This window comes from Bos indicus x Bos taurus, chromosome 23 (assembly GCF_003369695.1).
Source record: "Bos indicus x Bos taurus breed Angus x Brahman F1 hybrid chromosome 23, Bos_hybrid_MaternalHap_v2.0, whole genome shotgun sequence".
Taxonomy (NCBI): Eukaryota; Metazoa; Chordata; class Mammalia; order Artiodactyla; family Bovidae; genus Bos; species Bos indicus x Bos taurus.
In genome coordinates, this window is record NC_040098.1 from 11179189 (window position 1) to 11205755 (window position 26567).

General features: G+C 48.0%; 1 protein-coding gene across 2 annotated transcripts in view; it reads left to right on the top strand.

Annotated features, from left to right (window-relative positions):
* BRPF3 (bromodomain and PHD finger containing 3) overlaps positions 1-25900 on the top strand; it is a 35569-nt gene extending 9669 nt beyond the window's left edge. For both annotated transcript variants that reach the window (XM_027525293.1, XM_027525292.1), the window contains exons 4-13: positions 964-1095; positions 2831-2959; positions 3252-3564; positions 4280-4582; positions 6397-6906; positions 10542-10635; positions 15044-15141; positions 18512-18609; positions 22252-22406; positions 23705-25900. In XM_027525293.1, coding sequence (XP_027381094.1) covers positions 964-1095; positions 2831-2959; positions 3252-3564; positions 4280-4582; positions 6397-6906; positions 10542-10635; positions 15044-15141; positions 18512-18609; positions 22252-22406; positions 23705-23888 — 2016 coding nt within the window. In that variant the 3' untranslated portion in view covers positions 23889-25900. The remainder of the gene's footprint in view (positions 1-963; positions 1096-2830; positions 2960-3251; positions 3565-4279; positions 4583-6396; positions 6907-10541; positions 10636-15043; positions 15142-18511; positions 18610-22251; positions 22407-23704) is intronic.
* Positions 25901-26567: the final 667 nt, after the last annotated feature.

The following is a 26567-nucleotide window of genomic DNA, read 5'->3' on the forward strand; positions in this document are numbered from 1 at the left end:
TAATTCTTTCTTTGCTTCACCACTGGTAGTGCCTTATTCACTTAACTATTTTCCATCCTGTCATTTCTTTTTTTCCAAAATATATTCACCCCTCCCGACTGCCCCCTTCAGGCAGGCTACAGCTAAGCTTTTTTGCCTGGCATTTGAAACTTCTTGCCAGTTGGATCCTGGGTCTTCCTTGTCTTGTGTTGTTCTCCAGTTCCTCTGCTCTGGCCGGCCATTTTTCTTAACAAGCAAAGAATCACTGATTGTGCCTTCATACTTCTGCTCTGTGGTCCCTTCAGTTCCAAAAGAGGCCTTTCTTACCGCTTTGTTCATCCACGTCCATCACTACATGTGAAATCCTAGTAAGCTTGCTCACCCCAGGAATCCCTGACCTGAGCCCCACCCACTGAGATCTTCTCTATTTTATATCTTCTCAGCATTTTATATTCAGTTTATCAGATCAGTTCTTATTGTTTTTATGCTACTGTGCCCTTGTGTATCAAGCCCTGGGCATCAACTACATTGTAGTTTTTCTAGGCAAGAATCACATGTTTGATGATGGTGGTAGTGGTGGTATTTTAAAGTATGTTGAAATAAGTAGGTACAAGCTTATGGTAAAAACTTTGCTTTATTTTCCAGCCAAGTTGAAGCTCTAGGGTGAAATTCTTTCCACCCTGAGGTGTGTATTAGTTTCCTTCTGAAATACTTTCCAGTCCTGAAGATTCACAGCTGCTCTCTGGTGTCCCTGGGGGTAGGATGGGGTAGTCCCATCTCTCTCCCTAGCAGTGGTGGTTGTGCTGTAGTGAAGAGACATTGTCATAGGACTGGGGAAGCACAAGAGGAAGGCATGTGACGGAAGAGGGTCCAGGAAGGGCATGGGGCTCTTAGCTGCAGAGTGCCTGTGAGGCTGAGCAGGGAGAGGACTTTGGGCAGGAGGGAAGCCCACAGCTCCTCATTCTTTTCCCTCCCCTCCTGCAGCGGGAGCAGGATGAGAAGACAAGTGCCGTAAAGGAAGAGCTGAAATACTGGCAGAAGCTCCGGCACGATTTGGAGCGGGCACGGCTGCTAATCGAACTGATTCGGAAAAGAGAAAAGCTCAAGCGGGAGCAGGTGAGAAGGAACCCCCAGAGCTCTTGTTCAAGATCTTTTTCTGCCCCCATCAGTGTCAGCTTTGTTGCCTTCCTGCCCAGCACTATGGGCTCCAAGTCTTGCCTACTAGGCATTGGGTGTGGTGCTACTGATGGCTTCAAACTTGGGGAGCTTTTAGCTTCTGGTGGCCTCGAGCATAAGCTTAATGTTATATGTCTGAGCCCATCCCTGGAGTTTCTCACTTACGAAATCTCAGGAGGAGCCTGGCCTTGAATATTTTGGAGAACTTCTCAGGCCATTCCGATGGGTATCACTTTTGACTGAGAGCTTGAGGGTTCTCATCTGACCCTTAAACACTTACAGTCTTTTTTTTTTTTTTTAATACCTCAAGTTTCCTTGACTATAAAAGGAGGATATTAATAGAACATACCTCATAAGGTTGTGAGGATTAGATGACTTAGTGTATGTAAAGAGCTTAGAACAGTGCCTGGCATACAGTAGGGCTATAGAAGTATCAGCTGCTAGCATCATTATTGATACTCTTTGCTTCCCTAAAGTGTCTGTTGCAGCACCCTGCCTATGACAGTGAGCAAAAACTATTAATTGAATGGATGACGAGCCAAAAGTGTTTTTTCTGGTCCAGGAATAGCAGCTGTTACTTCCATGCTTTGGAGGCCCAAATTAAAGATGTTTTTTCTCTCTTTCTCCAAACTCCGCTTCACTGTTCATCCCCAGCACAAACCGTTCTCTTGTGGGCTGAATAGCCTGAATTTCCACCTCTGAGACTGGGCAGCTTTGGCTATACATAAGAACCTTGTCCTTATAGTCAAACTGTCTCTGCCATCCCAGGCCTAGTCCCCCAGTTGAGCATCTCTTCCCATTTGTGGTCCAGAGAAATGTAAGGGGAAAGGAAGTAGGCAGGGGATGCAGGCAGGCCTGTTTGAATGTAGTCAAGAGGCAGGAACGTCTCATAGTCTAGTCTGTGGTTTCCCAACCTTTTCACATTAGGGCACACATGGAAAATAACATTTGTACAGCACACTGCTGCAAATGGGTCTGGCTTCTTGCTGCCTGAGGGGGTGAGCTTCGAGGCCCTGGTCACGCTAGGCCAACCTGAATGTCCCAAGGGCCAATTTGGTGGGAATTGTGGCCCAAGGCACGTTTTATATCATATGCCCCTTGGGCTAAGTCAGACCTCGGTTTAAATCCTATTCCTGTTCTTTCTAGCCAGGTGACCTTGGGTTAGTAACTCCTCATTGTATTCCTTTCAAACCTTAGATTCCATATTTGTAAAATATAGATAATAACAGTTTCTTCTTCAAGGTTGTTGTGATGATTAACTGAGGTAATATAAGTAGAAAAGCAGTGTGCATAGTAGTCAAAAGCACGCACTGTGAATCCCAGCTCTGTCCCTTATTAGCTGTGTGACCTCAGGCTAGTCAGTCCTTCCATGCCTCAGTTTCCTCTTTGTAAAATACCTCATTTGTACCTATCTTGAATGTTATTTGGACTATAAAAGTATTAACTATTAGTACTATAAGTTTTGGTACGGAGCTGCATACATAAAAAAGGTTCACAAAATGGTAGCTGTTGGTATCATTGTTTCTAAGCTACGTACAGTGATAACTCAAGTACTGATTAGCTTACTGTCCTGTGAAACTTTGTTGTACATGACTGATGAAAATCAAGTTATCAAGATAAAGTTCCGTGCCTCTTTAGAGGGGAATGTCCTGATTTCTCTCCACCTTTCCCACAGATCAAGATCCAGCAAGCTGCCATGGAGCTGGAGCTGATGCCATTCAACGTTCTGCTGAGGACAACACTGGACTTGCTGCAGGAGAAGGATCCCGCACACATCTTCGCTGAGCCTGTCAACCTGAGTGAGGCAAGTTCCCCACTACTTTCTGGGCAATGAGCCCTGCCTGAAATGGAAATAGGGTCTGAGTAGGCCAGGAAAGGGTTGGGGCACAGGGTGTTCAAAACCCGGGGGAGTCTGGCAAGGCTAGTAGACTGGCTCATGGTGATGGCTCAGCAGAGCAGGGTGGTCCAGGGCCTGGTGGCTATGAATGAGTCTGGCATGGCCAAGCCAGAAAACGGGGAGGCAAGAGTGCCGGTGAAGGGTGCGCCTGTTTGGCTAGTAAATGGTTGTTGTAATTGTACAGGTTTTATATGTTTAGGTTCCAGATTACCTGGAATTCATATCCAAGCCAATGGATTTTTCTACTATGAGGCGGAAGCTGGAGTCCCACCTGTACCACACCTTGGAGGAGTTTGAGGAGGACTTTAACCTTATAGTTACCAACTGCATGAAGTATAATGCTAAAGACACAATTTTCCACCGAGCAGCTGTCCGCCTGCGGGACCTGGGAGGGGCCATCCTGCGGCACGCCCGGCGGCAGGCAGAGAACATCGGCTATGACCCTGAGACGGGCACCCATCTGCCCGAGTCACCCAAATCGGAGGACTTTTACCGCTTCTCCTGGGAAGACGGTGAGAAGCCGGGACAGGTTGGGAGGAGAGGGACCAGAAGAGGCACAGGTATAAAAGCCTGGAGAGCTGGAGATCAGGATGGTCCTGGGGACTACCGGGTAGACTATAGGAGCAAAACTGGAGGTAGGCACAGGCTGAGGTCCATGTGCTTGTGGCTAGAATCGTTCCAGGAGTTAAAGTTTTATTCACCAAGCCCTTCTTGAATGGTAGGACGGGAATCAGGTACTAGCTATCTGTTTAAAAACTAAAACTTCACAAGGGGTCTTCCTCTCCTGGACTCCCACTGTGTGGCATTGGAGCCTGGGCAGCAGGAGTACAGTGTGGTGTCTGGCTTTTTCAGAAGAGTGCAGGTGGAGGATCAGAAAAATGGAATTGCCTCTGAAATCCCCAGTCTGCCTGCCCTTGTTCTCTGCTTCTTGATGGCAGCAGCCAAACAGTCACTCAGGTTGGGGGATGGCCAGGCTGTCTTGTTCCTGCTCCACAGGCCTGTAACCGTGACTGAACTGCTTCCTGCACGTTGCCCAGATTCTGACCTTATCCCTGTGGCTGCCCTCCTGGCAGCATTGTGGCAGGGCCAAGGCCCCACAATGGCGCTGCTGGAATCCACTGACCCAGGCATTCCAGGAGAATATTTTGCATCTGAAGGAATCCCCTTCCCCTTTCCCTGGCCTGGGCAGGTCCTTCAACCTCTTCTGTCCTTCTTTCTCCCTGGCAGTGGACAACATCCTCATCCCAGAGAACCGGGCCCACTTGTCTCCAGAAGTGCAGCTGAAGGAACTGCTGGAGAAATTGGACCTGGTGAGCACCATGCGGTCCAGTGGGGCCCGGACCCGCCGAGTCCGCCTGCTGCGCCGGGAGATCAATGCTGTTCGGCAGAAGCTGGCGCAGCCGCCGCCACCACAACCACCGTCACTGAACAAGACTGTGTCCAGTGGGGAGCTGCCAGCGGGGCCCCGGGGGGATGTGGCTGTACTGGAGCAGGCCCCGCAGGAGGAGCCAGAAGACAACGGGGACAGAGGTGAGAGACAGTCACGGGCAGGCAAGGGGCTGGGGCCCAGGAAAGGGAAGGTTAAGCTGAAATCCCACTGTGGGAGCATCCTTCCCTAATTCTGACCCTAGTGGGCAAGCAAAAGCCCTGGGAAGGGTCACACTTTGATGCACACCCAGAGATGGTATTCAAAATACTTAATAATCCATTGAGATCAAAATCCATCAGTCAGAGTAGATGTTAGCTGTTGTCCTGGAGGGGGCTCCTGAGGGCCACTGATTTGGATTTTCAGCTGCTGGATTGTGAGCAGATTCAGGGAGTTTCAGATACTGAGGTCCAGTGGCTGTTTACTAACAGTAAGAAGTATTTTGGTATTTTGCACCTGGTATGGCCATATTGTACATATCAGTTAGATATTAGCCCAACTTACCCATCATGTAGAGAGGTTCTTGGAGCAGGTTAGGTTATGGTGTAGTAGAATAGAAAAGAAGAACCTTAAAGATAGTCTGGGCTTATGGCTTTGACTCCGGCTGGCCAAATCCACAGGCCCATCCCAAGAAGGAAGGCCCCATATTAAAAAGACCCTGGGGAAGTGATTCTCAGAGACCCAGGTGCCTTACCTGAGTTGCTGTCCATCCTATCCACTTCACTGGGGGCAGAATTGTCAACTCAGGAGGGCCTGTCATCCATAAAGTCCAGAAAGTTGGAAGTTATCTTCAGAGGCAAAGGGGCCAAATTGCAGGGAATGGCCCATTCTGTGTTAGGTTGGCAGAGAGTGGATGTGGCCGAGGTCAGATTCAGCCCTTAGGGGGCTTCATGTCCATTGTGACTTTTCCCAGCTCCCTGTGTTTCAGTCAGCATCCCATTTGTATCCATCCCCACTTCTGGGCTGAGGCAGTGCAGAGTCAGCCCAGTGGACCAGTTGCAACAGCTTCTAGAGGTTTAAAAAATTTCTAGGCTTCATGTTCCAGAAACTCAGATTAGGGAAATCTGAGCTGTCTTAAAAGTCTCAATTTGTAAAAGTTTCAAGGTAGAGGTTGAACAGACATGTTTTGGAGCCACTGATTTAAATTCTTTGCTCTCATTTTTCCTATCTGTAAGCTTATTCTTTGTGCTTGTCCTGCTTGCTTCACTGTGTGATATGAAACAAAATACATTGACAGATGGGAAAATACCTGGGTCTAGAGAGTTGTAGACCCTTAATTTGTGAGGTTGAGACTTATCTAATTATTGATTAATCAGAGGGCTTTGGGCTTTCTTGGGTGTAGGGGTTTATAACCCTATCTTCATCAGACTCACCTGGTAAAAGCTATTTAAAAAAAAAATAAAGAATTCGATCTTTAGCAATTTGGTTTCAGTTTGTCTGAGGTGGGACCTCAGCGTTGGAATTTTTAAGAAACTTTCTAAGTGACTCTAATACATAGCCAGGTTTAGAGCTACTAGTGTAGACAAAACTTACTGCTGCTTCTGTTTAGTCGATAAGTCGCGTCCATCTCTTTTGCGACCCCTTGGACTGTAACCTACCAGGCTCCTCTGTCCATGAAATTTTCCAGGCAAGAATACTGGAGTGGGTTGCCATTTCCTTCTCTGGGAGATCTTCCCAACCCAGGGGTTGGACCCACGTCTCCTACTTGGCAGGCAGATTCTTTACCACTGAGCCACCTGGGAAGCCCATGGACACAATTTAGTCCTGCCTTTTCTTCACCTCAGATCTGAGACCTGGGATGCATCTCAAGTGTTCTAACAGCCTATGCTTTGGGTTCTTAGTTGTCAGTGTCATTATCTGACTTGTAGGGGCAGACTTTTTCTAAAATGTTCAAGCAGGTTCTCTTTTTCTCTAACAGATGACTCCAAAATGCCTCCCCCACCAACCCTGGAACCCACTGGACCTGCACCTTCCTTGTCTGAGCAAGAATCCCCTCCAGATCCCCCCACTCTGAAACCTATCAATGACAGCAAACCTCCAAGCCGACTCCTCAAGCCCAGAAAAGCGGAAGAAGATGAGCTTTTGGAAAAATCACCTCTGCAGCTAGGGAGTGAGCCCTTGCAACGCTTGCTCAGTGACAATGGCATCAACAGAGTGTCCCTCATGGCCCCCGACACATCCCCCACTGGCGCCCCACTCAGTGGAGTGGGCCGCCGCACATCAGTCCTCTTCAAGAAGGCCAGGAACGGGGTTAAGCTCCAGAGGAGCCCAGACAGGGCCCTGGAGAATGGTGAGGACCATGGCACAGCGGACTCCCCCGTGTCTCCCGCCAGCATCGAGGATGAACGACACTCCCGGAAACGGCCGAGGAGCAGGAGCTGTAGTCAAAGCGAAGGGGAGAGGTCCCCCCAGCAGGAGGAAGAGACAGGTGACCTCGCCTGAGACTTCTCTCGCTCCTCTTATGCTTTCCTGCTTTGCTTGGCAGCCAGCACCTCCCCAGTCAGCTGTATCCGTAGTGGCCCCTGTGGACGCCAGTAGTAGCATTGAGGCTGGCTCCACAGCTCACAGTTGGGCCTGGCACACGAGCAGTGGCCTGGGGAAGCGGGCTTTGAGCAAGTGTTTTGAGAGAGCCAGCTTGTGTCTGGGGTTCTCTTTGGCCCTTAGGGGAATACAAAGCTGAATGTGATAAAATGGTTCCTACCCTCATTTTAGTTCATTCATTTATCAGATATTTATATCAGGCATTATTTTAGGCACTACTGTGTGTGGGGGGGAAATCATTAAATAAAACAGATAAGTCCCTTGTGGAGGAGTTAGACTGAAAGCAAATAAGTAAATTGTATCTAATATTAGAAGCAGTGGAGAAAAGTCTAGCAGGGAAGGAGGATAGGGGATACTGAGGTGGTATTAGAGAGGGTGGTGAGGGAAGGCTTTCTGAGGAGGTGACATTTGAGTAAAGATCTGAAGGAGCCAGAGGTATGAGCTTTTTGGGTATCTGGGAAAAAGATGTTCCAAAAAAATAGACTAGCAAGTGCACGGGCCCTGCATGTGGAAACATGCTTGCATGTCTGAGAAACAAGAACCTGTGGCCACAGCAAAATGAGCCAAGGGGTCATAGGAGATAGTATTCAGGGCTTGTCACCAAGGAGTCCTTACTGCGTGTCCAGCACAGGCTGCTCACTGAGAGGAATAAGTCAGACTCAGGAGCAGCACTGAAAGAGTCCATGGCCCAGTGGGGAGACTAGATGGTGTCCTGAGGTGCAGAGATGCCCCAGTGCTGGACAGTGTGTGGTTATGTGTCAGGTGGCAGCACTGCTAGAGGTGTTCAGGGAATGAGAGCTGAGAGGGTTGGGAAGGCTTCATGAGGGGACAGTGCCTGAGCTGGCCCTGAGGATGAGGACAGTAAAAAGCAGCAAAGGGCTCAGCCCGTGGTATGTGGAACCAAGGACAGAGTGCCTGTGAGGAAGTTTGGAGAGGGGCTTCCCGGAGCATCAGGAACCAACACACTGGAGGAGGTGGGCCTGAATGTGCAGGGTCTCCGTTACCAGACAGAGCAGTTTAGTCCCAGTGGGATATGGAAACCCAGCTCACTTGGCAGGGAGGGGCCTGCCCTGGGTTTTGCTTCTCATGTCCTGTTACGTGCTGGGTTTGGACTGTGTGGTTAACACATGCTTTTCTCTGTTTTGCTTGCTTCCTGCCTAACACTTTGTTTCAAGCAATGCCTTCCCTTCCCATCTGGCCCAAGCTTGCCTGTATTAGAGCAGTAGCATGGTATATAGAGTCAGGAACTTGAGCCTGAAATAGGGTGTGTATGTATGTATGTATGAAATAGGGTATATGTGTGTGTGTGTATGTATGTATGAACTTGAGCCTATATAGAGTCAGGAACTTGAGCCTGAAGTAGGGTGTATGTGTGTGTGACTTGAGGCTGAAGTAGGCTGTGTGTGTGTGTGTGTGTGTGTGGAACTTGAGTCTGAAGTAGGCTCTGTGTGTGTATGTCAGGAACTTGAGCCTGAAGTGTGTATGTCAGGAACTTGAGCCTGAAGTAGGGTGTATGTGTGTGTGACTTGAGGCTGAAGTAGGCTGTGTGTGTGTGTGTGTGTGTGTGTGTGTGTGTGAACCTGAGCTTGAAGTAGGCTGTGTGTGTGTGTGTGTGTGTGCGCGTGTGTGGAACTTGAGCCTGAAGTAGGCTGTGTGTGTGTGTGTGTGTGCGCGCGCACATGTGTGAAACTTGAGTCTGAAGTAGGCTGTGTGTGTGTATGTCAGGAACTTGAGCCTGAAGTAGGCTGTGTGTGTGTGTGTGTGTGTGTGAACTTGAGCTTGAAGTAGGCTGTGTGTGTGTGGTGTGTGTGTGTGTATGTCAGGAACTGGAGCCTGAAGTAGGCTGTGTGTGTGCGCTAAGTTGCTTCAGTCATCATGTCCCACCAGGCTCCTCTATCCATGTGATCTTCCAGGTAAAAATACTGGAGTGGGTTGCCTTGCCCTCTTCCAGATCTTCCAACCCAGGAATCGAAGTGGCGTCTTTTATGTCTCCTGCATTGACAGGCAGTTTCTTTACCACTATGCCACCTGGGAAGCCCCAAAGTTAATTAGGCAGACTTGAGTTCAAATCCCATTTTCTTGCCAGCTGGGTATCCTGGGGCATATCAGTTAACCTCTCTGATTCTAATCCTTATTTCTGATATGAGGCTAGTGATACTTCCTTTGCAGGGCTTTAAGGATTGGAAGCAGCCTATATAAAGCACTTGGCATATAGCGGTAGATGGTAGCAGTTATTGTTGTCATCTGTTGAGCTATATCAGGCGCAGCCAAACAGCACTGTGCACTAAAAATGAAAGATCCTGCCATAGGGAAATAGATCTGGATACCAGGCTCACGCAGCCTGAGAGGGCCCACTGCTTGGGGCTGAAGTCTGTTTCTCTTCCACTGTCTCAACTACCTGGTACCTAGGAATATTTTTGCACAGCCTTAGTGGAGTCTCACAAAAGCACGTGTTGATCCTTTACAAATGAGGCACAGCTGGCTTTTGTGATTTAAATTGAGGTGGTAATGTTAGAGGCAGAGCCAGGTTAGGGCGCGGATGTGTTGGCTCAGACGCCTGCTCTCTCACAGGTGTGACTTGTTTCAGTTTTCTGGCTGAGGTATATGTGACTTCGAGCTCTTGAGCACTTGGCTCAAGACTTGTAGGATTCTGGATTGTGGTTGGGAATTGGATAGGTAGATAGAGAGTTGAAGAATTCAGAGCAGATGAAAGTTATGTCCCTGGGATGATCAGTCTTCATTTGCCTCTGAAGGGCTTCCTGCTGTAAACAGACCTTCCCTTATTCATACTTAATAGCATCCTCTATAAGTAAAAAAGTATTACCTTCACTTTAGGAAAGGAGAAGCCAAGGCTTAAATTGGAAAAGGGACCCATATTTCAGAGCCTAGTGTAGAACCCAGGGAATCTGACTCCCCATCCTGAGAACGTCTCATCTCTCTGGATCTGCTGAAAAGTTTCCCCCATCCTCAACTTTGACTAGGTCTGCTAGATATCTCAGGGTGTGGCTGACACAGCCCTTATCCGGTCCCAACCTCCCCTGACACCATCCCAAAAGAATGAAGCTAGCTGTTGCCAGCCATGTGCTGGATAGGGTGTGTGACTATTTATCTGAAGAGGCAAGGTGGGTGGGCTCCCCAAGAGGCAGAGGAGACTCCCCGATAATTGAGGCTTGAAATTAGAAGCAGATTCAGGGTCTCGTGAGCCAGCCAGAGTGAGGAAGCCTTGGTATTTCCCACTGTAGTCAAGTGACAGTAACTAGAATGAGTTGTGGGCTGTTTTCCTTCAAGAATACCCAGAAGGCTGGGAAGGAAAATGCAGTGTCTGCTCCTTGCACTACCCACCATCTCCCACCCAACTTCATCAGGTTCTCTCCACCACCCGAGACCCATTTCCCTAGAGAAGGGGCCTGCTGGCCTCTCCACCATTCCTCCCCGAGCCCTCCCAAGGCAGCTGCCTCACGCTGTGGCGTGTCAGGGGCTGGGGGTTTCTGCACTCAGGCTCACTCTGTGTGTCCTTGGCAGGTGTGACCAACGGCTTTGGAAAACACACCGAAAGTGGATCTGACTCAGAATGTAGTTTGGGTCTCGGCAGTGGACTGGCCTTTGAAGCTTGCAGGTAAGAGCCCTTGTCCCAGAGCTTTGCCGGCAGCTGTGCTACCTCTCCATTTAATTTCCTTTCAGCTGCAGATTGAACCTCCTCCCGCTGATCTCAGTTTTTTCCTTTCCCTACCCCTGCTATTTCCTGAGGCCGTTTGTCTGTGATTCTGGTGGCTCCTAGGGAATGCCATGACCCTTGACTGTCAGGCCTGATCTGACTGCAGGGGAGGAGTGGTGCTTCGCAGGGTTTGTAGAGCTGAATGGGCTCCAGGGGACGGGGACAGCCAGGACTGTGTTGTCCAGAGAAGCTGACATCTGAGCCAGTCCCCACCCACTCCCCAGCCCATAGATAACCCAGTTATAGATGGTTTTGTCCTTTGCTTTTTGGGGTGTCATAGCAATGGCCTCTTTAGAAGTGTGGTGTGGGAGTAAGAAATGAGCAGATAAGAAGGTTGGTGTTGACTTTATTCTGACAGAGGCCCTAGCTCTTCTGCCATCCTTGATCTGGGAAGGGATGGGTTTCTCTTCCCATTCTTTCACCTAAAGGGAGGATTTCTGAGAGCAGAGCCTTCATGTATCTTCCAAGTCTAAGAGTTTACTGAATCTCTGCTCTGTGTTGTGTTCTCTGCAAGATACCAGGGAGTGTGGAACTCTTGGAAATGGGAGACTCTTGGTGCCACAAAGGGAAAATGACTTATCCTGAAGGCTGACCTCGTGGTCCCTCCACATGGCAACTGGATGGATCCTGGTTTCAGAGCAGGGGGAAGAGATCCCAGGACAGCACCAGAAAACTCTGTGTCTTTGTTTGAATTGCCTCCAAGGCAGGCTGGGGGTAGGTTCTGTTACGTAGGTATAATAGGGAAAAGGAGTCCAAAATGGCAGTGGCGGTTGTTTCAGCCAGGTTATATCCAAGTCACGGCACCATAGATGTCACGCGAGTGTATGTTCCTCGGTTCTTTGTCTCGTCACAACAAAGATTTGGAGCGACGGACATTAAAGCCCTTGGCGCATCACAGCTCTTGGGTCTTGGACAAACCGTGCTACAGCTCTTAGGCAGATCAGTGTTACAGCTCTATTTTATTTAGAAGATAGCAGGAGAGAGAGAGAGAGAGAAAGAAAAGAGCACACGCACGCAGGAGAGAGAGTCCGTGAGAAAACGCTTTGGCTCCTCCTTTTATATGTTTATTCCTCTACCTGGGCCTGCCCTATGCAAATTGGGCTTAGCCAGGAGTGCTGTTTGTTCTGCCTGAAGCCTTCACTCTGGTCCTCGGACCTTCCTTTGACCTCCTTGTCTTTTAGCCACTGCCATTTTGGACTCCTTTTCCCTATTCTACCTACCTAACAGTTCTGTTGGGTTCTCACTTTACCCTGGCGCTGCCCCTTGGGCCTGGGCTGCTCCCCCACCACAGCAAGGCCCAGCTTTCAGTGGGTCTTTTGAGATTTTCCCCACAAAGCCTCAGATATGTCCTAGCTTTCTCTCTCCTTGTTGCAGCCCTAGAGTAAAAAGGGGAGTGGATGGGTAAATACAGTTACTAGGCACAGAGAAGAGGCAGAGGTTTCAGGATCTTACAGGATGCTGCTAGCCTGGTCCTGGGTTGAAATTCCTGACTCCTTTCAAAGATTGGGTGCCTGGAAACTCAGTTCATTGGGGTAGGAGTCAGGTTATCACACTGTCCCCGCTTAGCCCATGACTAAAAGTAGAAGGTGTGTTGGGCTCCTCCCTCCACAAAGGGCACTCTTCCCAGCTGTGAGCCAGAGGAGCAAGCCAGGCCAGGCTGGGCTCTGGCTAGCCTGCCTGTTCACACTGCTTGCCTTGCTGCAGAGCATGCCAAAGCCACCAGTATCTCTGGGTTCCTGCTTACTGTGGAAACAATGCCCTTGGAAGGCATTTCCTCTTTAACTCAGTGGTTCTCAGTAGAATTTCAGGGTTTGAAACAGGAGATTAAGAACTTAAACCACAGAATTTTTTCTGTCTTTCCTTCTCTCTCTTTCCCTCCCTTCTCTCCTCCCCCCCTTAACACTGGGGTGGTAAGTACATAAAGGAAGATTTCCTTATTAATTAGACTGGAATCATATGATTGCAGGATAAAGAACCTTGAAAGAATTTCTGGTTACTAATCCCATCCCCTTCCCCTCCTGTCTCTGCCTTTATCTTTTCTAATGATTTTCTGAGCAGGTTGGAGCTGCCCTCTTTTCTATGGGTCATTTGCTCAATTATTAATTGAGCCAGGCACTGTTCTAAGCCCTGATAAGATGTCTGTTCTCATGGAGTTTATCTTCTAGAAAGGAGAGATAAATGTTAAACCAGTAAACAGAATACTTACAGATTGGGCTGTCTGCTTAGGCCTGGGTAACTTGGAGAGAGGGTTGAAATGCCAGCCATGATTGAGTCACTTGTGCTTTTTTCTGTGAAACAAGAAAAGAGGGATCTAGTTTTGGTATTGTATCCTATCCCATTGAGCTCATCCTTCTCAGAGCTCATCCTCCTATAGTATAACATTAGTAATTTATAATATTAAAGTGAGACATTAAAATTCAGTGCCTTTTATGTAATAATATTTGGGCTCCCCAGATGGCTCAGTAGTAAAGAATCGGCCTGCCAATGCAGGAGATGCAGGAAACTTCAGTTCCATCCCTGGGTAGAGAAGATCCTCTGCGGGAGGAAATGGCAACCCACTCCAGCATTCTTGCCTGGAGAAGAAGGCTCTCCTATGGAGCCTGGTGCATGGAGTCACAGAGTTGGATACAACTTAGGGGCTGAGCCTGCACATACAACAATATTTACTATATACCTGCTATTTATTGAGTACTTAGTGTGTGCTGCACTGAGTGCTTTCTGTACATTAACCCATTAAATCCTCATACTATCACATGGGGAACACAAGCCTCAGAGAGGTTAACTAACTTGCTCAGGGTAACAGAATGAATGAGTAGAAGAGTCAGATTCTGAACCCAGGTAGTCTGGCTCCAGAGTTTCTCTCACAGCCACTTGGTTGCAACCTCCTCTGTTGTATTTGGAGGTGTCTTCCCCAGATCCATGATGTGAACTTGGAGAGGCTTTCCTAATAGAACTGCCATTTCTTACATTTTTATAGGGACTCAGATTCTCTAAGCCCAGTGACAGATTTTTGTAGGGTGCATGGGAACTGAATCCTGAATATGAACTGGGTGTTCTTTTGTTTTTTCCCCAACAGGTCCTGACCAGCAGGAAGAAAGCTCCCAACCTGCTAGTTAGTGAAGGATTATGATTAATTAGGTTCTGGTTGTGCTGGGTTTTCTGTGTAAGACCGTGATAAAGTCGGTTATGATTCAGTAAAACAGGAGCACTCTACTCTCCAACCAGTCTTAACCTCAACCTCTTCTTATCCTACTAGAGGTTTCTTAAGCATTTCTGCCCTGCTACAGGTTGTTGGCCTGTCTTTTAAGCATTTTTGTTATTGGAATAATTATATAGCAGTAACCAGAGAAGGCAATGGCAACCCACTCCAGTGTTCTTGCCTGGAGAATCCCAGGGATGGCAGAGCCTGGTGGGCTGCCATCTATGGGGTCACACAGAGTCGGACACAACTGAAGCGACTTAGCAGCAGCAGCATATAGCAGTAATAGTTTTTAAAGTTTGATTGGAAAAAAATACCATAGCCACATCATTCTTGCCCAAAGGCTTCTAACTATGGTGTACGTTAGAAATTGCATTGGAAGCAATTTAAAAATACTAGTGCCTATGTGGGTTCCAGTTGTATCATTATTCTTGTATTACTAGTCTCATTTTTGCCTATTATCATCTAGTCTTTATCTAATATATGATTTTTTTTCTCCTTGCAATAACCGTATTAAAAAAAAAAAAACCCGTCTGCTTGCTAGTTAAAAAAAATCCATCTCTGTCTAAGAAAAACTTCACACACATAAAGTAGAAGTGAGAAGTGGATTGTTTTTCCAATTTAAAAATGTCTTTCCTAATTAAAGAAGTAAGGCATGTCCATTATAGAAAATTTGGGAATGAGGCAGATTTTTGTGCCTCAAAAAGGAATTGGTTTCTTAGACAAGCTATGTGAACCACAGAGTAAAGGATTCTGGTGGATATGAGAACAGGCCCTCCTCATGGCCAGACTGCTTAGACTGTGGAAGGATTGACAAGTGCCTGAGGTGACCTACCCTCTGGGTAAAATCCAGTGTCCCTGGGCAGGGGAACAGGCTTCGCTTTCCAAGTTCAGTCCTTCCACATGGGTGAAATGTTTCCTTAAGCCTCGTGGGAACATTTTGGTCAAGAAGTATGTCATGGGTTTGTGTGAATTTTTAGGGGAAGGTGAGAAACCATTCTCCTTGAAGAGTTGTTGCAACTCTGCCCCTAGCAGAAATGGGACAGCAGAAGTGGATGTGTTAGTCATTTAAATTGCTCATTTCACTTCCCTCTCCCTCCCTATATGCAGTGGTCGGACACCTCCCAAACGCAGCCGAGGGAAGCCAGCCCTGTCTCGAGTACCCTTCCTGGAAGGTGTGAATGGAGACTCCGACTACAACAGCTCAGGTAAGGAGTGCTCTGCAGGTGCATCTGGGGGAACCAGGCCTTCCGAAGAGCCACAGCCAGACCCTGAACTCCTCCAGACCCGGGGACACTGGGCAGGGAGATGTCCCCTTCCTCTTAGATAATTCATCTTATTTTGAATAAGTGACACATGCTTTGGTGAAAAAAGTCAGAACGAGCCAGTGTTTAGTGGTTTCTTTTGTGTCTTTCCAGGTGTAATCCATACGTATACAAGCCAAAAACTTGTGCATATATTCAAGAGTGAGCAGGGAAGCCTAACATGCACATTCCTCTGAACCATGCCTTTTTTCGGTTAATAATGTATCTTGGAGATTCTTCTGTGCTTTTCTTTGGCTGCCTAATGCCCCACTACATAGGAGTGCTGTCGCGTACTCAGCCGGCCCTCTGCAGATGGACGTTTAGATTGTTTTCATGTAGTTGTCATAGTCAGTGTTGCAGTGAGCAACCAGGTACAAAGCTCATTTTGTATCCCTGGGGAGTATATCTACAGATATACTCTTGCTGTGTTGAAGGAAGTATGCATTTGTATTCTTGACAGATATTTCCAGTCTGCTCCATGTTACTGAATTTCACACATAATCTTGTAATTTCATGTGATCCAGTGCTTCCACCCCTCTCCCCATGAGAGAGTCTATTCCAGCAGGTCCAAACAGTATAGTACTTGGATGTCATCTCCTGGGCCTGAGGGAATGAAGGGCAAGGCAGAGCCGAAGGAGAGGACTAGGTGGTGCTCAGGTGGGGCGGGTGCAGGCCAGCTGTCCTCTGAGCACAGCTGTGTCCAGCCATCCCGTGGAGGGCGTGCACTCTGGATGCCCTGTCCTTGAAGCTTCCGTCTAACATACAGGCTTCAGGGCTTCTCTTCCCCTATTTCCTATTCCGAACTGTTTTATTTTCCCTTAGCATCCATTTCTTTTTTCATATGTGTGTTGATGAATGCATGCCTGCATATTTCCTTGCTGTCTGACTGTCAGTGCCTAGAAGGCAGGGCTCATGTCTGGATTAACTTATACAGCATCTAATGCATAACTGGGAATGGATTTGGCACATACTTTGTGCTTCTGGTAGTGACATTTTATTCTTATTTTAAGAACCATGTAATTATTAAAGTGATGCCAAAGGAGATTTAAAAAGGAAACCAACCTTTCGCTGTTCCATCACCTTAACACCATTGTCTTCATTTCTCTACGTTGCCTTCCATTTATTTCAGGCACATTTTTAACAGAATGCTAAAGCAGAACTCATGCTCTTTCATATTTTTGTTTTTTCAATGTTAACTTTCCAGTCAATGCATTATCATTTACTTACTTGTTTTATTGTTAGACATTTGGTTATTTCCAACTTTTAACACAATACATAATGCAGTGAACCCATATTTTTGTCCAAATGCCTCTCAGTCATTTTAAAAGTTATTTTTCTAAGAACAAATTCCCAGGGAAAGCATTTACTGGAACAGATGGTTCATACTTTTTTTTACGGCTCTTGAGACTTGCCACCAGATTATATTGTGAAAGGATTAGACTGGTCCCCAATTTCCTCAGCAGTATATGATTGCACCAGTGTCCCCACAGCCTGACTCTTCAATCATGCTGGATTTTATCTTTTTGTGGTTATTGCTATTGATTCAGTAGGTAGAAAACAAGACCTCATTACCAGTGATACATTTTTTAAAAAATTATAAACATGGGAGGTACTGTTTCCTTAGGAACATAATTTCTACTCTGTGGAATTTGGGCATTTTTCCTTAGTCGAGTGTGGTCCCCTCACCATTGCTAGTGTATAGGCTGGGAAGGGGAAGGGAGGTTCCTCTTTGTGTTCAGAGATGTTTGTGAAGGACCCATTGTGTGCTAGTGGTTAGGTGGAGAACAAAGAAATCTGAAGACATGTGCCTGCCCCAGGACCTGTGCAAGATTCTGACAAAACAGGCACAGAGAGAGCCTCTGCTGAGTGCTGTGCAGCAAGGTGACCTGTAGCCAGGGGTGGCCCTGTCAGAAAAGAACTCATTTAGCAGCTAGTTTTTCTGGGATGTTTGTCCTAGGCATGTTTTTCCACGAAGCTGTCATCCGGAGGCCCACCAGTCAGGGAGGCCCAGAGAGCAGTCTGTGGCTTTGCCAAGCTGCCTTATAGTCTGTATTCCTGGTAATGAAGCAGTTATATTTTTTCAAGGAACATCAACCTAGGGTTCTAGTTTAGAGGTCAGCAAACTGTAACCTGTTGCCTGTTGGCCCACTTGGTAAAAATCTGCCTGCAATACGGGAGACCCAGGCTTGATCCCTGGGTCGGCAAGATTCCCTGGAGAAGGAAATGGCAACCCACTCCAGTATTCTTGCCTGGAGAATTCTATGGACAGAAGAGCCTGGTGGGCCACAGTTCATGGAGTCACAAAGAGTTGGACACGACTGAGTGACTAACGCTTTCACTTTCATGAGCTAAGAGTGGTTTTTACATTTTTTTTCAAATGATTGAAAATCAAAAGAAGAATGATATTAATATTTTGAAATACAAAAATTTATATAAAGTTCAAATTTCAGTGTCCAGAAATTGTTTTATGGGGACACAGCAATGCTCATTCATTTAGGAATTACCTGTGACCGCTTTCATGATACAACAGCAGTTGAGTAGCTGCAGTGGAGACATGTAGCACATAAAACCTAAAGTATGTACTATTTGACCTTTTAAAGACCAAGTTTGCTGACCCCTAATCTAGTCTTGGAGAAGGCAATGGCAACCCACTCCAGTACTCTTGCCTGGAAAATCCCATGGACGGAGGAGCCTGGTGGGCTGCAGTCCATGGGGTCGCTAAGAGTTGGACACGACTGAGCGACTTCACTTTACTTTTCACTTTCGTGCATTGGAGAAGGAAATGGCAACCCACTCCAGTATTCTTGCCTGGAGAATCTCAGGGACGGGGGAGCCTGGTGGGCTGCCGTTTATGAGGTCACACAGAGTCGGACACGACTGAAGTGACTTAGCAGCAGCAGCAATCTAGTCTTGGCTCAGACGGTAAAGCGTCTGTCTGCAACGCAGAAGACCCAGGTTCAGTCCCTGGGTTGGGAAGATCCCCTGGAGAAGGAAATGGCAGCCCACTCCAGTATTCTTGCCTGGAAAATCCCATGGATCACGGAGCCTGGTAGGCTACCGTCCATGGGGTCACAAAGAGTCAGACACAACTGAGCAACTTCACTTTCTTTCTTTCAGAATCTAGTCTTAAGAACTCAGGAGAGGGTAGGGAAGAGGAAGGGTGGAGGGGATGTTGTTGACTCATTCCTGGACTGCTTCAGTCAAATGGAGGCCCCAGGCAGGCCTCCTGGGCACTCTTCCAAGCCCTCCTGTCTCCTCCCCTCCCCCACCCCAGGCAGAAGCCTCCTGATGCCCTTTGAAGACCGCGGAGACCTGGAGCCCCTGGAGCTGGTGTGGGCCAAGTGCCGAGGTTACCCCTCCTACCCTGCCTTGGTGAGTCTGCCCTTCCATTCTCCCTCCCCTGGGGGGTTCTGGCCCCTACCTTGCCTTGAGGGCTTATCTGATTGGATCAAGCCAGCAGAGTGTGTTTGGGAGTCAGGGTGCCTTTAGCTGCAGGAGGGAGGTTTTATCCCAGCCTGCGTGGGTCACACCAGCTAGGCTTAGGGTACTTAAAATAGGTTACAGTATGCACACAGAGGCTAGGGCTCTAAGGGTTTTAATAGAATATATTTATTTGCTAAATGGAAAAATTATTATTATGCATGAAAGTTGTATGTGCTCATTGTAGAGAATTATAAAATCTGCTAATAATGCTTAGCTGTTTGGCTAAACATCTGTCATGCTAAGTCCTTGAAATATGGAGAAAGGTATGATTATTCTCATTTTGTAGGGGAAAATACTGAAGATCTGTTAGCCATGGTCATCTAGCTTTTAAGTGGCAGGGTTGGAATTTGACAATGTGTGATGTCAAAACCTGTTTTGAGCCACTGTTTGAGCCTGTGTTTTGAGCCACTGAGTTCAAAATCACCCACAGTCCCGTCTGTTCAGAGATTACCTCTTGATGTATACCCTCAGCCCTGTTTTTTTTTTTGTTGTTGTTTAATGCATAAATATTAGACCATGTGGTGTTTAACCTTCCCTTCATTTAACAGCACACCATGAGCGTGCGTGTCTCATGCCATCAAACATTGTTTATCGGCATCACTGTCATGGCTGCGTCATCTTCAGTTGTATGCATGTACCTTATTTTAACCATTCTCTTGTCAGTCATTTAGATCATTTTGAATGTTTCACTGTGACAAACAGCCAGCAGTAAGCATCATTGTAGTTTAACATTTGTGCACGTCTATGATTATTTCTTTACAGTGAAGAACTCTTAGGAATGTCTTCTTTGGGGCATGTGCAAAATTCTGATGCAAATTGCCAAGTTGCCCCTTAGAAAGTTAGGGGCAACCCCAGTTTATATGGGGCTTCCCTGGTGGCTCAGCAGAGAATCTGTGTGCAATGTAGGGGACCCAGGTTCAATACCCTGGAGAAGGGAATGGCTACCCAACTCCAGTATTCTTGCCTGGAGAATCTCATGAACAGAGCAGTCTGGTGGGCTGCTGTCTATGGGGTCTCACAGAGTTGGACACAACTAAAGCGACTTAGCAGCAGCAGCAACAGCAGCAGAGCGACTAACACTTTCACTTTCCGGTTTATACTCCCACCAATAATAGCTAAAAGTTCTATTTTTACCACCTTGATTGGGAAGGTCATGTCCATCTGGCCCTGGTAAATACTGATTCTAATCTTTGAGACAGCAGAATCACCTCGGGGAATTTTTTAAACAATGCAGATACTGAGGCCCCATCTCAGAAGTACCATATTGGACTCTGAAACCAGACCCAAGCATGAATATTTTTTTTTTTAAATGTCTCCAATGATCTGTAGTGGGAGCTGAGAACCACCCTGCCAGCCTATGTGTGCACACACAGCTCTGAGCTTCTCCTTGCTCAGTTGTGTCTATGGCTCTTTCTGGTCTCACAGCAGCTTCTTCAGGTAAAGAGTGCAAGAACTCTGATCTTTTTTCTACTTGTGAGGAAACTGTAGCTCCCAGAGGTTATACCTCTTGTTGGAGTCATATCAGAACCCATGCTGCCAGCCTCCCCTCTCCTTAGCAGGGGCAGGAGGGAAATCCACACTGTGACCCAGCGCTGGAGAGGTTGGGCTGGGGCTGCCTTCATAGGCTCTGCCCTCTGCTCTCGGTGAGACCCCCAGGTTAGTTGTTGAAGGAGAGATTAAGGCTATGCAAGTTTGGTTTTATCTTTTTAAATCTCCCAAAACAAGTCAGTCTAAAACTAGTCTCTTTTTTTCCTTTTTAATTATCTTCTTAATTGTAATTTTCTTTTGCAATTAAATTCAGCCACCACCTGAAAACCCCACCACCTGAACACAACCTCTGTTTTTATTTTGGTTTGTATTCTCCCAGTCATTTTCCTCTATGTACTTAACTATGTACTTGCACATATAGTGACTGTGGTTTTTAATTTTCTGGGGCTCTTGTTCTTTAAAAAAAGTTTTTCTGTAAAAATTACATATTTACGTTATTTCCATGTTACTTTACATCTGCAAAACATTTGAGTGAGTGTGGCCCATTATTTATTATTTTGGAGTACATTTGCCTCTGTCTTCTTTAAAAAGAGAGGCAACCTCTCCTTAAGAGGGAGACTTGCCCATCTTGCTTCTGCCCTTGGAGGGGACATTTTTCACAGTCTGCCCCCAGTTTCCCAGCCAGGCACTAGCCCCACTGTTGGTGATTGAGGAAGCTCAGGAGAGCTTGTCTGGTGGTTCCCATCAGGACCTTTAGCATCAGTCCCAGGAGGGACAGACAGGCTGGGAGGTAAGAGTTTTTATCAAATCACACAGCTGGGGGCAGGGTAGGGTTGGTTCTTCCTTGGAGTAAACTCTTAACCAGGGAACCTGCTTTTAGCTGCTTATCTTGAAACGGATGTAAGGAAGCTGGCAGACACCCAGAAGTAAATAGAGCAATTTATTATTATGAGAAGAGGCCCCCTGGGACAGGGTATAGGAATTACGATTTTTCCATCTCTGGGGAAAGCTGCTTCCTCGGTAAGTTTCCAAGTCTCCCTGGCCTTGGTGCACAGAGACTATCAGCCATAGCAGGGGCTGTGCAAGAGGTGGTGGGCAGTCGAGCCCCAAGTCCAGGTGCCTGGTTTTTGTCCCAGCCAGCTGCATCCTTCTGTGCTTGGCATTTTCCTCTGTAGGCTAATACTTGTCAGCAGACTTCTCAGCATTAGCAAGAGAAGAAATAAGATGGTATGCGACTAGTTAGGAGCTTCAGTAAGTGTCAGTACTTGTAGACTGGCGAGTTATTGTTGTGTTGATGCCACCAGGCCTTTTGCTGAGCCCCTGCCCCTGTGGAGCATGCAGCCTCAAGGACTGATTTTTGCAGTGGCCCTTGTTTCCAGCCACATCATTCTCCCTTCTCCAGCAGCCCTGCAAGCTCAGTCTCTTGGCTTCTCTCTAATCTTACCATGGGATGTTAAAGTTGTATCTGGTCTACATACCAGAAGGATAATAGACAGGAAGGTGGTGGGTAACCAGAAAATATGTTTAGGTGAAACCGAGGGGGTGGACCCTCTAGCTGAGGCAAAACCTTTTTCACAGCCATGGTGTCTAGGAAGGCCCCTGAGAGTTCGAAATGAATTATACAGGTTCTAAAGGGAAATTGGCAGGGAAATAGATGACCTCGACTCCTCTCCCTTAAGGGACATTGGGAGGAACGCGTTTATCTATCTGACCTGGACGTCAGAGACAGTCCACTCACTTCTGATAATCCCCGACCCTGGCTTCCCAAACTTCTCTTTCAGCTTTGGGGCCTGAGAGTTGATGGCCCAAGCTTTCTTATTGGAAAGAGCTCAAGGATTAGAACGGTGTCTGGGGAGATGGAGTCGAGATTTACATTTGGGGTACTGAGGGTCATTGGAAGAGGTCAGCCCCTCCTTCACCGAGTCAGGCAGGGCCAGTCTGCTGCATAGCTCTGGTGTAGGATGGCTCAGTGCTTAGTCCTGCAGCAGGCTGCACAGTTCACCCTGTCCGCCCCTTGCTGAATCCTCTCCCCTCTGCTTTCAGATCATCGACCCCAAGATGCCCCGGGAGGGCCTCCTGCACAATGGTGTCCCCATCCCTGTTCCCCCCCTGGATGTGCTGAAGCTGGGCGAGCAGAAACAGGCCGAAGCTGGAGAGAAGCTCTTCCTTGTCCTCTTCTTTGACAACAAACGCACCTGGTGAGTGCGTGCTGCCACTGGGAGGGTGTGCCAGGACGCAGGCTGGGGAGCCTGACTGGGATGCTGTTTTAATGCTGACGTGCTGAGGGTACACAGGGCTGTGGACTCAGCCACTCTGCCTCTGTGCTCAGTTGAAAGCAAAAGGTTACCTGCCAGCAGCTAGTCTCTGCGTTTGCCATGATAGTAGTAATTTAGTGTTAGGAATAACAGTGATGAATAGTGTTAATGGTAACTGAGGGGTTTGGTATATCAGTCTCTGAGAAGCACTCTGAGATGGAGATTTGTGTTAGGACGTTTCTTGGGAAGAGCTGTGGGCATGAAGGGTGAGGAGTGCAGCCCTAGGCAGAGGAAGCAGTTGAACTGCAGTGTACTTGCTGCAGAGGCCACAGCTGATCTGTTTGAGCTCATTAGAGATGTTAGAAATGGGGGCTGTGCCCCTGTACCCCAACATCAACCAGGCCTTGAATGCTGGCTGTCCCTGGTGGGGGTGATTCCTGGAGAGAGACTCACTTGAGAGCCTATAATCTGCCACTGCTCCCAGTGGCTGCGGGAATGCGTGTCTCAGTCCTGGGTGGGTGGGGAGTTGTGGGAAGTGCAGAACGCACTCCAAGGGGCTTGTCTGCTCTTGGTTTAAAAAGGCCAGCAGGAGGATTCCTTCACCCCTGCTTCTGTAGAGTGGGGAGGCAGGACTAGCTAATGACTATCATCTGTCGAGCATTTACTCCATGTCCTTATGCAGATTGCTTTACATGAGTGATTTCATTTGATCCTCATTTAAATCTTCATTAATCCCCTCCCAATCCATTTTGCAGATGAGGAAGCTGAGGCTCAGAAAGCCAAGAACCTATAGCTAGAACTGGGATATAAACCAGGATCTGGCTCCAGAGGCTGGGCTCTCAGCCATATGTTCAACTCACCCAGGGATCTTTTAAAAACAACAGGTGTAGGCCCCACCAGAAATCATTTCATTGATTCCTGGCATCAGCTCCACTTCTTCGACATAGCTGCCTGACTCCCTAACGCAGGGCGAGGCTCAGAGCCCTCCAGATGGCTTAGCTAGTCTCCCAAGGGGCACATGGGCTTCCCTCCAGCAGCCTTCTAAGCCAAGTGTCCTGGGCCCCAAGTAAGGGCCTGGCTACAAAATAAGTCCCTTTGTGGCCGCCTGCCCGCAGCGTCCCAGTCTGCCTCCCTCTCCCTGTCCCCTCCCCCTGGCTTTGCTGGTCATGGGCAAGTGGGTCCAGAGGAGCCTCCTGTGGGACCCACTATGGTCCAGGCCTCTTACTGTGCTTATATTTTAGGCAGTGGCTTCCGAGGGACAAAGTCCTGCCCCTGGGTGTGGAAGACACTGTGGACAAGCTCAAGATGCTGGAAGGCCGCAAGACCAGCATCCGCAAGTCAGTTCAGGTGGCCTACGACCGCGCGATGATCCACTTGAGCCGAGTGCGGGGGCCCCACTCCTTCGTCACCTCCAGCTACCTGTAAGGGGGGGCCCGCCCTGCCTCCGTCCTGCAGGGCACAGAGAAGCCTCTTCCGGCCCCAGCCGGGCATACGGCTGGCAGCTTCCCCCTCCCATGGCAGGCCAGGGACTGGGCTGTGTCCTCCCCACGGGCAAGGCCCCAGTTTTGACTAACTGCGTGGTTCCCCTGGTGGGCCTGCTGTGCCAAAAACTCCCACCCAAGCTCCCCCGGGGCTGGTCCACTGAAGAACCAGTTAGAAGTAGAAACAGCTGTGTGGCTTGGGCCCAGCCACGGAGATAAACTGGCCCTGGAAAGCAAGAGGTCTTGGGCTTGCTCAAGGGTGTGCCTGGTGCCCTCCAACCCACTCCCAGCTAACTACACCTCAGGGTGAGCGAGGCTCTAACGCTGACCCCAGAGGTGCTGTGGATACACCCGGGTCCTGCGGGAATCCCACGGAGCTCACCCTCTCTCCCTCCATCACCCTCCTTCTGCCTCTTGCCTGAACCATCTTCTGCCCAGCCTCTGTTTCTCCTGTGTTCCTTTCCCAGCTCTCTCTTGTGCCAAACTGACAGAAACCATCACCAAACTGATTTTTTTTTCTTTTTATGTCTCATTCCCTTTGAGGCCAGCTGCTAGCTACCACTTGGGTGACCCCTTCACCAGCACACCTCCCCTCCCCTTATATGTGCTACAGGCAAACAGCAGAGGCCAGACTGTGAGAGCTGCCCCCTGGGATTGAGGCGGGGCCTCGGGCCTCTGCCTTGCAGAGAGGTGGGCTCAGGCTGGGCGGGCTCCCATCAGCAGACCAGGCTTCTGGTGCCCGTGGCCATCTGTCCACGTAGATTCTGCGGGCTGTGAAGCTGTGCCCTTTGGCCAGGTCTGCTCTTTTCATCCTCCTAGCCTCCTCATGGGTTTTCATTCTGTGTCCCTGCAGCCTCTAGGCTCTCATTACCACCAGGGATGACGAGGGGCCTACAGTCCAGCATCTTCCTGTGCTGTGCTCTGCCCTGCCCAGCCTCTGCTGCTCCTAACTCCAGGGAGCGCAGCACTTTTCTTTCAAACCCTCTGTCCCCTTCCCTCTTTTCCTTCAACCCCCTCGCCACCTTTACCTTCTCAAAAACAGAAGGGAAAACAAAAAACTGTGAAACGGGGGAATGCTGACTGACAAACCAACACAACTTTCAGAGGCTTCGATGTCTGTTCTCTGATGTTTCTTTTCACCTCTTAAGCACCAAAGTTGCAGGGCCAGGTTGCCGGCCACTGATCGCCATGTTGATTTTTAACCTGACGTTCTTTTTAATTGTTTTAAATTTTTCATAGGGGAGTTTTGGACAAAATGAAGTCACTGGGGAGATCACTGCCATTTTTACGCACTTGACTTTTTAAAAATACAACCAACCAACCGCCACGACTTCTTATACATTTGGGACACGAGCCAGAGTTTAAAAGGGAACCAACAAAACTCTCTATAACATAATAAAGGACGGGGTTTTGGATTTTGTACAATAATAAAACTACAATGCCTATGGCTAGGGAAGGACATAGTGTATATAATTGTAAAATACTGTTCTAAATTATTCAGGCCTGTAGTTTCCATTACAGGAGTCCTCCATTGTGTGGCTGAGTATTTTAAATGCACACAGTGTGTTTTATTTAAAGGAGCCAACACGTCCCCCCTCCCCAGGTAGTCGGTCGGCTGTGGACTCTGTGACCTTTGTCTCAACCTGTGTTGTAAGATCTTGGGGCTTTCTCTTTCTGTGTGTCTCTTCCTCCCAACACTTTCTCTTTCTTAGTCTCTCTCTCCTTTTTTCTTTTTCTTAGTCTCTTTGAATCTTTCCGTCTCTGAGTCTCATTTTTAAAACTGCTCTTTTAGAACGGGAAACGGCTCAGATCCTGCTGTGGCATGGGGCCTATGTGTCTCAGTCGCGTCTGCTGTGAAGCACACGATGCTCTATTTATTGTAGAAAGTAACTTTATTTGCTTTCTAGAATTGTTTATAACAGATGGTATAAGAGAGGTAATAAACAGAGAAAAATCTATGCTTGTAAAGAATACAAAAGTTAATTTTACCTACTATAATATGACTGTCTTAAACTTATTTTCTCTCTGAGAAATAAATGTTCTAATGGGCAGCAGCCGCTGTGTGTGTTTATGGTTGTCAGTGGGGCCTGCCCTTCTCCTCCTAATCTCTGCAGCCCTCTCCCTCCTCAGGAGGCCAGGGCCATCAGTGGTTGCATTAAGAATGGGGTTGCCTAGCCATTGCAGACTCCCAGCTGGAGAGTGCTCTGTCTGTCTGCTTGTCTGTCTGTCTCTCGGACCCCTGGAAGAGGTGCAAGGATGGCTTCTGATGTTTTCCTCCCTAGCAGTGCTGCCTTTTGGGAGTTGTGGAAGGTCCAGCCTGCCTCCCACACCTCAGCTGCCCTGTGGCCACATTCCTTCAGGAGCATGTGCTCCGCATTCAGCAGGAGACATGGCCCTTTGGACAAACCAGGCACCTGTTCACCAGGCTTGCAGAATTAGAGACTCTAGGCTGTTCCCACCTCCTCTGTCATTGTTGCTGTCCCCCTTCTATAGAGGGCGAGCCAGGACTCAGAGAGGCAGAACATGATCCTGGTATCTTTTACAACTAGAAGGGAACCTTGAGCTTACCCAGTCTTCATTTTGCAGACAAGGAAACAGACCAGCAAAATTAAAAGACTTGTCC